At 38.1% G+C, this 13,245-nt stretch overlaps 1 protein-coding gene across 4 annotated transcripts in view; it reads left to right on the forward strand.

Annotated features, from left to right (window-relative positions):
* Positions 1-13,245, forward strand: part of LOC133609588 (uncharacterized) — a 31,675-nt gene that overhangs the window by 408 nt on the left and 18,022 nt on the right. For all 4 annotated transcript variants that reach the window (XM_061965316.2, XM_061965315.2, XM_061965318.2 and 1 more), the window contains 8 exons: positions 6,278-6,480; positions 6,629-7,144; positions 10,317-10,511; positions 10,681-10,914; positions 10,997-11,085; positions 11,788-11,885; positions 11,975-12,118; positions 12,351-12,473. In XM_061965316.2, the coding sequence (XP_061821300.1) occupies positions 6,332-6,480; positions 6,629-7,144; positions 10,317-10,511; positions 10,681-10,914; positions 10,997-11,085; positions 11,788-11,885; positions 11,975-12,118; positions 12,351-12,473 (1,548 nt within the window). In that variant the 5' untranslated portion in view covers positions 6,278-6,331. The remainder of the gene's footprint in view (positions 1-6,277; positions 6,481-6,628; positions 7,145-10,316; positions 10,512-10,680; positions 10,915-10,996; positions 11,086-11,787; positions 11,886-11,974; positions 12,119-12,350; positions 12,474-13,245) is intronic.

Below are 13,245 nucleotides of genomic sequence, written 5' to 3' on the forward strand. Positions count from 1 at the left end.
CTGAATTGTACAAATTGGATGAACAGTAATTAACCCCGATATTTACTTTAGACCCTGACGTCATAAAATGTCAGCTGTAAATATATATATATGTATATATATATATATATATATATATATATATATATATATATATATATATATATATATATATATATATAAACTACTTCAGCCCTAAGTATGCATATAATATGTACATAATCATATCATTTCGGTGTCTGCTACAACACTTCAATTGATTTGGGAGGTCAAGATAATGTATTTTTTGAATGCTAAAAAAGTTGTGTATATTTCAAAAAACACTTCAATGTTATTACTAATTAGTTAAACGTGTCATATTTTTTCTCTAAATTATTTACTTTATACGTCTATTTTTGGAGTGTCACTGCTTAGAGTTGTAATATGTAATGTAACCTACAATATCCTTTCCATCCTTACACTGTCCATCCTTTGTAACTGAACTACTGTGTGGATCATTAAAGTTTGTGTAAGTCTAAGTCTAATATATTATTGCTGCTTTATTAATTCTCAACTGCTTATATATTTTGTGTAGTTCTGAAAACTATTGTTACAGTTTTGGGGGATAAGTTGGGCCAATACTGACAAATTGACTCTAATGGGTTTGCTTCTCACCAGTTATAAACAAGATTAATATTTTATTAAATAAGTCAGAAAGAAAACAATACACAGATTCAAAACTTGCAGCGTGCTCACTTGAATAAAGATGTCATGTAAGTAACTACAGAAAACAGTCACAAGCAATGTTCCCTCTAAACATTTTTTTTCCTATTAGGTTATTAATAACGCTTGAATGTGGTGTTGCAATGTTGCTGAATTGTACAAATCGGATGCACAGTGATTAACCCCAATACTTTAGACCCTGACGTCGAAATGTCAACTGTAAATATATATATATATATATATATATATATATATATATATATATATATATATATATATATATATATATATATATATATATATGTCTTAATAAGGTTATCCAAAAAATAGTGCTCGATACCGTAGTAGAGCGCAATATATGTATGTGTGGGGAAAAAAATCACAAGACTATTTCATCTCAATCGTCAGGAGAATCTCCTGACGATTGAGGGTACCCCCCCTCATGAAACAGGCCTGTAGAGATGAAATAGTCTTGTGATTTTTTTCCCCACACATACATATATATATATATATATATATATTTAAACTTCTTCAGCCCTAAGTATGCATATAATCTGTACAGAATCATATAATTTCGGTGTCTGCTACAACATTTTAATTGATTTGGAGGTCAATATTTTTTTCTAGTTTGTATTTTTTGAAGGCTGAAAAGTTGTGTATATTTCAAAAAACATTTCAGTGTTATTACTAAACGTGTCATATTTTTTCTCACTAAATTATTTATTTTTCACATATTTTTGGAGTTTCACTGCTTATAGTTGTAATATATTACTGCTGCTATATTAATGCTCAACTGCTTATATATTTTGTGTAGTTCTGAAAACTATTGTTACAGTTTTGGGGGATAAGTTGGGCCAATACTGACACTTTCATTGCTTCTCACCAGTTATAAACAAGTTTAATATTATTATTAAAGAAGTCAGAAAGAAAATAATACAAAATGTTAAAACTTGCAGCATGCCCACTTGAATAAAGATGTCATGTAAGTCAGGTTTCCCCAACCTTTTTTCCACCAGGGACCAGTTTAATGTATGCATTATTTTCACGGACCGGCTTTCTACGTGTGGCAGATAAAACAGGAAAAAAATTAGCACAAAAAAATTAACCTTTGGCCATGATCTGTCTGCTACATTACCATTTTATATGTCCAGTAATGTGCATTGTCCTATGTACTATAACAAAGGAGTTGTAATATACATATATTAACAAGCTTATTGATGTGTTTAGTGGGACAGCAGTAGTTTATAAGTTAATTAATGTTTCTGTGCGGCCCGGTAACAAATGCATCACGGACCGGTACTGGTCGCCGGACCGGTGGTTGGAGATGCTGATGTAAGTAACTGCAGAAAACAGTCACAAGCAATGTTCCCTCTAAATTTTCATGTGTGTAAGCAAACGCGAAAACACCCTAAGCCTTCAGTGGAATACAGAAATGCACACTGATACCAGCAGTGCGTCTGTCTCAAAGCTGACATAACAATTTAAATGTCTTATTATAATCAAGTGACAGTAGTCATTTTCATGAAATTATTTTCTAATATAAGTGATTTGGCCCACTTAAATATAGTTTTTTTTATAAGCTATGTACTATAGTGTTTTATGCCGGGGTCGGGGCCCTGCTTTGGAAAGATTGTGTACCCTTTTCAGAGGTCACATTTTGTTCCCCTTAAAACATTCACATGTTGCATGAGTTGAAGTGTACATTCCTGTAACTTTCTGTCTGTAAAATAAATATTTCTATTAGCAATTCAGTAATCTAGTAACGTAATTTCATGGTTAATATCCAAAAATTTACATTCTTAATAAATGACAGTAGAATTACCACACATCTGATTTGAGGAGTCATAGTGTAACAACCTGGAATTTACACTTAATGTGTAGTGTTGGGATTGTCCAATTTTTTGTGTGGCCATAAACGCATCAGTGGCTAATTGCCATGATTGTAGCGGCTGTTGTTGATATAACAGATGACATACAGGTAAAAGCCAGTAAATTAGAATATTTTGAAAAACTTGATTTATTTCAGTAATTGCATTCAAAAGGTGTAACTTGTACATTATATTTATTCATTGCACACAGACTGATGCATTCAAATGTTTATTTCATTTAATTTTGATGATTTGAAGTGGCAACAAATGAAAATCCAAAATTCCGTGTGTCACAAAATTAGAATATTACTTAAGGCTAATACAAAAAAGGGATTTTTAGAAATGTTGGCCAACTGAAAAGTATGAAAATGAAAAATATGAGCATGTACAATACTCAATACTTGGTTGGAGCTCCTTTTGCCTCAATTACTGCGTTAATGTGGCGTGGCATGGAGTCGATGAGTTTCTGGCACTGCTCAGGTGTTATGAGAGCCCAGGTTGCTCTGATAGTGGCCTTCAACTCTTCTGCGTTTTTGGGTCTGGCATTCTGCATCTTCCTTTTCACAATACCCCACAGATTTTCTATGGGGCTAAGGTCAGGGGAGTTGGCGGGCCAATTTAGAACAGAAATACCATGGTCCGTAAACCAGGCACGGGTAGATTTTGCGCTGTGTGCAGGCGCCAAGTCCTGTTGGAACTTGAAATCTCCATCTCCATAGAGCAGGTCAGCAGCAGGAAGCATGAAGTGCTCTAAAACTTGCTGGTAGACGGCTGCGTTGACCCTGGATCTCAGGAAACAGAGTGGACCGACACCAGCAGATGACATGGCACCCCAAACCATCACCCAACCATGCAAATTTTGCATTTCCTTTGGAAATCGAGGTCCCAGAGTCTGGAGGAAGACAGGAGAGGCACAGGATCTACGTTGCCTGAAGTCTAGTGTAAAGTTTCCACCATCAGTGATGGTTTGGGGTGCCATGTCATCTGCTGGTGTCGGTCCACTCTGTTTCCTGAGATCCAGGGTCAACGCAGCCGTCTACCAGCAAGTTTTAGAGCACTTCATGCTTCCTGCTGCTGACCTGCTCTATGGAGATGGAGATTTCAAGTTCCAACAGGACTTGGCGCCTGCACACAGCGCAAAATCTACCCGTGCCTGGTTTACGGACTATGGTATTTCTGTTTTAAATTGGCCCGCCAACTCCCCTGACCTTAGCCCCATAGAAAATCTGTGGGGTATTGTGAAAAGGAAGATGCAGAATGCCAGACCCAAAAACGCAGAAGAGTTGAAGGCCACTATCAGAGCAACCTGGGCTCTCATAACACCTGAGCAGTGCCAGAAACTCATCGACTCCATGCCACGCCACATTAACGCAGTAATTGAGGCAAAAGGAGCTCCAACCAAGTATTGAGTATTGTACATGCTCATATTTTATATTTTCATACTTTTCAGTTGGCCAACATTTCTAAAAATCCCTTTTTTGTATTAGCCTTAAGTAATATTCTAATTTTGTGACACACGGAATTTTGGATTTTCATTTGTTGCCACTTCAAATCATCAAAATTAAATGAAATAAACATTTGAATGCATCAGTCTGTGTGCAATGAATAAATATAATGTACAAGTTACACCTTTTGAATGCAATTACTGAAATAAATCAAGTTTTTCAAAATATTCTAATTTACTGGCTTTTACCTGTAGAGTTGCGTTTGGCTTGGTTTGTAAGGTAGACAATGACCAGTTTTACTAGATAGAAGTATTTTAAATTTTTTTTGTTGTGGTTATGGCCGTCAAACAATTTCTCTAATTAAAAGGGATCGATGGAATTCCTGTCCTCCTTAAAGCGTCTCGACAGACGTTACAATAATTTAACAGTGTTGACAAACATTGTTTTATCTGTTGTGTCTGCCTTTCGTCACCTGTTGCACACGGTTGCATTGCAAAATCATACAAAACAAATTATGTGTTTATTTTGTTTATAGTGGGATTTGATTTTGTACGCGGCATAGATTTGCTGTGCGCAGAGGACGCGTCAGCAGTGCGCAATTGCGCAGGCGCGCACTCTAGAGGGAACGTTGATCACAAGCTGTGAAATCTTGCTGCATGCTTTAATTGGGAAAGAGAAGCGCCATCTTGTGGACAAATATAAAACAATTAAATTGAAGGGCCGGTCGCGCAAATTGGAATTTTGACATACAGGATTGTTTTAGTTTTAGGGCTGTGCGATTATGGCTGAAAACTGTATTGTGATATAAGTTTTTCTATCTTGGTCAATATTTGTAATTAATTATATTTTTAATAACCTTTGGAAATATGTAACCTTCCTCTGATTATAATTCCCTCAGCTATCGAGGCAGAAAGTAAAGGAAATGTCAACACAACCATGGAAAACACTTAATCAATATGAACACAATTCTAAAATCACAATAACCTCTGCGCAAAAATAAGGAATATGTAAGAAATGCTTAATTAAGTGTAACAAATAGCGCAAAGTGTGGAAATGTAATCAGAGAGAACTGAGAAGAACAATTATTTGCAGGTTTACTGCCAAAAAGTTACGTGGTCTGTGTAACATTTAATTTGGTCTGTTATTTAAGGATGGAAATTAATTAATGTGTTGCAGTAATTTTTATTTAAATATTATTCGACCAAGTTATTATTTGAAAGTAACACATTTGTTATATTTTGTTATTTATTTTATTGATACAGTCTGGCACCTTAATTCCTACCTGTTGTTTCCGTACATCTGAATAGGGAGCCGACAAGGGCTAAAAAGGAAAATGAGCAGGGCAAAGAACTGTTTGAAAAAAATCCAAAAAACTGCCATACTGTTGAGCTGACTTTTTCTGTTTTATGCACAATTTATTCGCTGTCTGGAGCACTCGTTTTAGTTTCTCATCTCACTCCATGCAGAGAATCAACAGCATGATGGTGCAACCAAGAATGATAATTGATACTGTTACAGGATTGGCTTTAAGCGTGTCCCTCCCATTGCTCACTGATCACTTCCTGTTTTGTTCGGTTACCATACCATGAGGGCCTTTGTTCATGCAACCAACCATGCTTTATTCTTTCTGGTTTCTTCCGCCCCCCCAAAAAATATATACCGTATATCAAAAGTTTATCAAACCCATTTTTTATTGATATCGATTATGTGTTTATCGCGGTATATATTGATATTGTTTCATCGGCCCTGCCTTCATAATACACAATGTCAAAATTTGCAGCATGCCCGCTTAAATAAAGATGTCATGTAAGTAACGTTCCCCCCTTGCAAAAAACCGTCACAGGCTGTGAAATTGTGCTGCATGCTTTGAATGTGAAAGAGAAGGGCCATTTTGTGGACACGAATAAATCAATTAAATTAAAAGCCGGAATTTTGACATACAGAACTGTGTTACTTTATGTATAACATACATTTAATTTTCATTAGGACATTTATCACTACGAGAAACAAATGTGTCGCTGTTTGTGTGTTTTTTTTCCATTTTAGGCAAATTTTATTAGACATTTGTTTGTTTAACGCAGCCAAAATGGCTTAAGGAAAAACTAAACGGCACAAAACAGTAAAATTGTCACTCAGGCTTATTTTATTCACTGAAATATCTTTCCCCGCGACCCCTAAGGGAATAAGTGGTAGAAAATGGATGGATGGATGGATCTTTCCAAGTTTCATCCTTAATTTGACCCTCCTCACCATGGTCTTGTAAAACCTTCTAACCTTCCTCAGGACCAGAGGTGACCCGTGGGGCCCCCTGTCCCACCTCCTTCGTGGAGCACGCAGATGGGGCTCAGCTGTTGTCGCCCTGAGAGTCCCTGTGGCAGTGTAGAGGAAAGAAGCAGTCTACTCAAAGATGACGCCAAAGCCGCGGCGGCCACGGGGGACACAGCTGTGGTGGGAACTTGCGGCCCTCAAGGAGATGAAGATATGAGGTGATCATCAAAACTGAGCTTTCATGAAAAGCTGCCTCTGCAGGCACACAAGGGGACAACGACCATGTTTATTACCTCTACCGAGGAGATTTGCTTTGATGTTGAGTAAGGTGTTTAGTTGAGGTGTTGTCTGTGTTGCATCCCATAGGAAGACAACAGTCGACGCCATACTAAAAGAGGGAGGCGGTGACGATGGCGGCGTACAAGTGAAGCTGCTCCCTGACGTCGGCGGGCCGGAGCCGATCTTCGCTCAGGAAAACGGGTCCTTGCAGAGGGAAGCTATGCACACGTCTAGGCTTTGTCCAGACAAAGCTGATGCACTCGCTGAAGACGCCACCAGAGAAGAAAATATGGCGCCTCATGACAAAAGTGCAGCCTCCGAAGATTCACCTGCAGGAGCTGTGGAGCAGCCTCCTGCCTCCAATGAGGTAGAAATGCAAGATAGCGGTGCACAAAAAACAGAGGAATACCAAAACTCTCCTTGTAAAAACACATCAATTTGTCACCATGACGACGATGGTGATAATGATGATGATACCCGCGCCATTGTGGCCAATGGCTGCACCCTCGCTATGGAGCTTTGCACAAATGAGGATGCTTTGTCCGACACTCAGGAGTCAACCGTCTCTACGGCGCATCAAGAGATCAAAACCGAGTCAACTTGGTGAGTCAGGTGATAACACTATTAAGTAGAAAGATGTCTTACTTTCATCCTTAAACATAATTACTGATTAGCATGGAATTAAGTACATTTTAATACCTTTTATTTAATTATTTTCTATTATTAAAAAATACATATATGATAGCACGCCACTGAAAAATATGTAACTCCAAATTTTGTCAGCTTTTATTTTTATATTAAAAAAATAAATGGTAGGCATCTAGGATAAAAGAGCAGGGGTGCACAATAAATATCAGACAGATAATTATCGGTATATCTGATAACATTAAAAATAGCTCTGATTAAATAGCAAAAAAAAACTCCAATGAGGCGAGATTACCCGCACTTTGCTGTAAGTGGGTTAGGGTGAGCAAATCAAGCGCTCCTTTTCTCCTGCTCGTGCAATAAACCAGTGTTTATTAACTATTGTTCCGGGCCCCATTGTTGGACGGGGAGCGCCCCCCTTAGAGGATCGTCAAAAATATCTGTTCCTCAGCTGTGGGCCACATGGAGGCTGCAGCAGTACTCAGTTGTAATGCACTTTTACCACCGCCTGTGGCAGAAATGAGAATCTCAAACAAACAAAAGAAGTCTGGAGCTAATGTCATAGAGTAGATTCTTAAGCACAAAAAATATAATTGAAGTGGTGAAGCTATATTTTCATTTGCACATGTATTTTATTGACAGTTTACTTTAACATATTCATTATTAATTGTGTTTATTTTAGCACATCATTTTTTTAAATGTATTTTTCGTTAGTTATTTGAGTCTCTTTTAATGCAGTATATGTATTTAGTACTTATTTTTCTAATCAGCTTATCCTAAGTCTAAGGTTTATGTGGTGTATACTGCAAATAATAATATTTGTGATGAACACATGGTTTCATATTATTTGACAAGATTGTAAACTGTAAGTAGGTTAGATAGGATTAAAATCAAGTCAAAATTACTAATTCAGTTTTAATATTCAAGTGGGCCCCAGACCCCTCAGTGGTGGGAAAAAAGGGCCCCGAGATATAAAAGGTTCAGAACCCCTGCTGTAAACGGCTGTAAACGTTACCTGGGTTCATTGTAAACAAGAATTCAAGGAACTTTATTGTCACACCAGCTCACATGGGACACATGAGATGGCATGGAATTTAGTACCCGAGGTCCCAGATTTAGCCCAATGAGTACTACAATAACTTTGTACATAGTACTTTAAATAGAAGATGATATAATAATAGTAGGTTTAACCTACTATTATTAACCTACTAGGTTATAAATAGCTTAGGTCAATACAAATAAGTTGTAAATAGAATAGATAAAATGGCAAAATAGAATACATTGAGATCCAGTAGTGCAAATGGAATGTAAAAACAAAGACAACAAACCAAACCAAATAAAAGCTTATTTTAGAACTGGTGGGACAAAGGGTGGGGGAGAGATTTATTATCTACAATCTTGGCGTCAATTGTGTGGTACTTCAGTGATTCAGAAGAAGACATTTCACTTGCCAAAAAAAGCTAACCTAAAGAAAGCTGCAAAAAAAAAAAATCGAAATTTTAAAAATGAAAAAAATAGAAATACAAAACCAGTTTTAAGATACAGTATTTGCTATATAAATACAAATTATTTATATAATTGAGAGGAAATAAAAAAGTAAATAAATCAAAACACATTGCATTAAAATGTATTGCCTTCCTGAAATTCCTAGATTGGTGTGTTTTAATGTTGCCCGTTACCTACTGCAATCAGTATTTTTAGCACACTATTACCATTTTTAGAATAAAGCAGGTGATGACAAATTAAAATAATTATTAAGAATAAACTAGGAATCATAGATAAGATAGCTTGTTCGAGTATGTATTAATTCATAAATAAGTTGAGAGGTGGATCTTGAATTGTGTTGAATTAGGGGTGCAACGTTTCGTGGACATTGTCGACAATAAAATGTGTCACTGGCAAAAAAAATTTGGGACGAGACAACATCGCTGGTGAAAATATGTAAAAGTGTGAGAGCATTTCCTCCTATTCTTGTTAAAGACATGAATATCTTGCTCATTTTGCAAAGCACATCTTGTTTTTATGACACATCTGTGATACGGCAGCATTTAAAGTAGTGTCTCTACTTGGTGAGATAGTTGGCTTGTTACCTTGCTAGCTAGCGAACAAGTCTGAGACGAAGTTGTGTAAAAAATAACTTTTAACTATAATTTTAGCCATAGTCCTTTAGCTAAACTTTAAAGCAGCCTCAATTTGCAGTGCAATAAAGAAAGGCTCATTAACCAAAGTCAGACGCACGCACACACAAACACAACATTTGGCACCAATGCGCCGGTATCATAAGATGAAACACAATATATTAGACAGCTAAAATGTTAAAAATTCATCAATGATACAATTCTATACAAAGACATGCACCTGGGGATAGGTTGATTGGCAACACTAAATTGGCTCTAGTGTGTGAATGTGAGTGTGAATGTTGTCTGTCTATTTGTGTTGGCCCTGTGATGAGGTGTCAACTTGTCCAGGGTGTACCCCGCCTTCCGCCCTAGTGCATCTGGGATAGGCTCCAGCCCCCCTGCAACCCCGAGAGGGACAAATTGCAGAAAATGGATGGATGGATGAAGTCTATGTTATTGATAACAATGCTAGGCGTTAATAACCAATATTATACCTGTGTGCAGCTTTTCAAACACATCACAAAAGGCTTGTTTATTTTTGAGCAAGTAATAGTTTTGGTGTTTTATTGTTTGTTGTTTTTTCTGCTATTCTAACCGTCCTTTTTTTTTTTTTTTAACACTTTGACTGGCCTTGCGTTTAAATGGACACAGGTTTAACAGTTCTATTTATTTTGTAACAGCCAGTCGAGCAACATAATTACAGTATAAATAACCATTTATGAATTAATTAGTCATTTTTGTTGTTAGTAAGCATGTGCCTAAAATACCTCAAGCTGAATTTAAAAGTCGATGGCTAAATTAGAGCCACTTAATTTTTGTATGCTTTATAATTTGATAAGTCGACTAATCGTTAAGATAGTCGATGATTAGTTGACTGTCAAAAAGGTTGTTTGCAACCCTTGTTTGAATTGAATGAGATGAATTGAAATGTGATCTGATCAGGTTGTAATTTGTTCAGATTAGAAACCAGCTGAACATTGTCTGTGTTTTTCATTCCGTGCTGCGCCTAGTTTAGTGAGTGAGGATCCGGAAGATCAAAGCCCTGCAGCCCTCATGGAGGGCCAGGATGGAAAAGATTTCAACGGTTCTGATGCTTCAGAGTACAAGTCCAAAGAAGTGAACCACGTTGGCCAAGAGAGACGCCCTGCACTTTCTGCAGCTGCTGAGGAGCCTCTGACCACAGCGCTAGAAGATGCCAGCCACAGGTCAGCGGGTTTGGACTTAAAAAACAAACATCATCTTGTGTTAGTTCTCACTCTGACCACCAGGGGGCAGAGGCGCAACACAGTTTGTGACAGATGTCCCCCATGGTTGTTGTGGACACTGATGATTATTCACTGCAGTGAAAGTAAACATCATGTTTCCTCTCTGCAGTCAAGAAGAAGAAGAAGTCTCCTCAGAGAACATCTCCCAGCATGCTGTGGATCAGCTGCAAGACGGGGATTGTCCAAAACTCTCAGAGGATGAGGAGAAAATGAAGGCAGAATACGTGCAGAATGATCATGTGGAGGATCAGACAAATATTGAGATTGAGGAGGAAGATGAAGAAGATGATCCAGAGGGGGTTGTAGAGCACGTCAGTAGGACTGAAGACGGTTTAAGGAGCAGGTGTGTGAGCCCAAGGGGATACTTTAAAAATGACGTCTCTCTGACCTGTGTTGGTTTTAGTTTTGTTTTTGGGTCGTTGCAGTAAAGAAAAAGACTTGTACGGTGGAGCGGATGATCAGCCAGCATCGCACAATAACAACACGCTCTCAGCACCACTCTTAGAATGCACATGTGAGTTCCCACATACCTCCTCTACCTTCTGTCTGATACCACCCAATCAACACACACTGATTTTGTAGGAAGATAACAAGTTGCAATATGAAATAGAACCTACTGACCCCAAATACCTGACACACATTCACTTAAATACCATTTATCGTGCACCTTTTATCTATTGCGTTCTTACGTTAACATGAAAAAACAATCCCTAAAAGTTGGTCATTTACAACTAAGAAATGCTAAAATGAGTCCCCAAATTTGCTTAAACACCCTGGATTGAACACCACTCAAAATCATTAGGGTTCTCATGACTGATTTGCAACAGGGAATGCACCGATCTTACAAAAGTAAAAAAACGAGGTTGTGAATTGTAACTGGTAAAGTAAAAAAAAAAATAGTGGTGATCACAAATTACCAAAAGCATCTTTGATTGGACACCAGTCAACATCAGTTTGGTTCTTCCTACTTAAAGTTCACAGTAGATAGGATGAGAATATCATCAAGTGAAGTAAAAAAAAATAATTAAATACTATGTTACCTTTTCACTCCAAAAAACCATAGCGATAGTTGTGTTGATAGAATCAGAATCAGAAATACTTTAATAATCCCGAAGGGGAAAGTAAGATTTTCCGCACAATCCCATTCAAGAGCAGACAAACATTACAGGGAGAAAGAACAGGATAGAAGTGATAGCGTTTGTGTCCTTTCCCAAAGTGAAGGCCCGATGCAGTTTGGGTCCACCTGTGGACATCCTGTCGTACAGCGAGCGAGAGTGGCAAGGTCACACTGCCAAGAGTGCGCTCATCAGAAAGGTGTGTTCCTGCAGCTTGTGTTATTGTTGAGGTCATTGTGTTGCTACGTTGTTGCAGACTTCCCGTGTGTGTGTACGCCCCTGCCGCAGGGTTACAAGGAGATGTCTCAGCGCTTTGTCAGTGTGCGCCAAATTCGGGGGGACAACTACTGCGCCCTGAGGGCCACCTTGTTCCAGGCGCTCTCCCAGAGTGCTCAGGTGCCGACATGGCTGCTGGAGGACGACGTCGCCATGGTAACACCACCTCCCTGCCCTGTTAGACATGGCAAAACATTACTGTGGCTTTGCTCCACATTAACCACTTACAGTAAAGTTTGACGTATTACACTTGATCTTTTAATCCTTTGTCATTCGTTAACAGATGAACTCTTGTGCCTTGTTTTGTGCATTTTTGACACCTTTTGGAAAAGTCGTACTGTTGTTACACAACTGTTGAAAAACATTTATGTGTTGTGTCTTGAACAAGCTGCCACAGGAACTGGCGGCCCAGTCAGGTCTGATAAGTCAGTGGAGGTTTCCTGGCGAGTGTGTGATACAGGCAGATGTCACCAAGCAGCTTCAAAGCTATGTGGAAATCCTCCAAAATAAGGTATCATCCATACAGATATTCAATATCACTTGCATCTTGTTTATTTGGTAGTAGTATGAGACAAATTGTTCTAAAGCAGCTCCCTTTGCAATTACCTGGATTTATTGGGCATGGCCAAAAAAACTACAGCTCGACCGACTATCGGCGTCGATATTTGGCATTTTTAACGTATACCAGTATCTGCCTTTTCTTTTTTTAAATAAAAAGAATTACATCAGCAGATACAATACTAGTATTTAAAATGAGTGAAGTAGATACTAAGAAGGATTGTTCAAGCCCTTTTGCCCTGCATAAGAAAAGTTAGTGAATTGTATTTTTTAATTCATTTAGTAATAAAAATTACTTTCATTGCCAATAATTCTCCCCAAATTTGTTTTGATATCTGACAGGGCATTTATTTGAGTTCTTGTGAGAATTCTTCTCCAGTCTGCTTTCACTGTGGCGCTCATTCAAGCAGTGTTGGTTGCCTACAGAACATCTCTATTGCTTACCTGTCAAAACGAAGTTTGCCTGAAAATCCACTTTTTGTCCTTCTTTCTCGACGTCTTCCCGGTCCCGTTTTGTTTGTCTCTCTGCCAAAATCCAAACCTTGTGTAAATATCTTGACAAATAAGAGACTTATTATATAAGTAAAGGAGAACAGGCAGCCGCTCACACATTTTCTTCTGCCTGCTCAGTGGCCTTGTGGCTAGCGTGTCCGCCCTGAGATCGGTAGGTCGTGAATTCAAACCCCGGCCGAGTCATACCAAATACTATAAAAATGGGACCCATT

Source organism: Nerophis lumbriciformis, linkage group LG07 (genome assembly GCF_033978685.3).
Source record: "Nerophis lumbriciformis linkage group LG07, RoL_Nlum_v2.1, whole genome shotgun sequence".
Classification (NCBI taxonomy): domain Eukaryota; kingdom Metazoa; phylum Chordata; class Actinopteri; order Syngnathiformes; family Syngnathidae; genus Nerophis; species Nerophis lumbriciformis.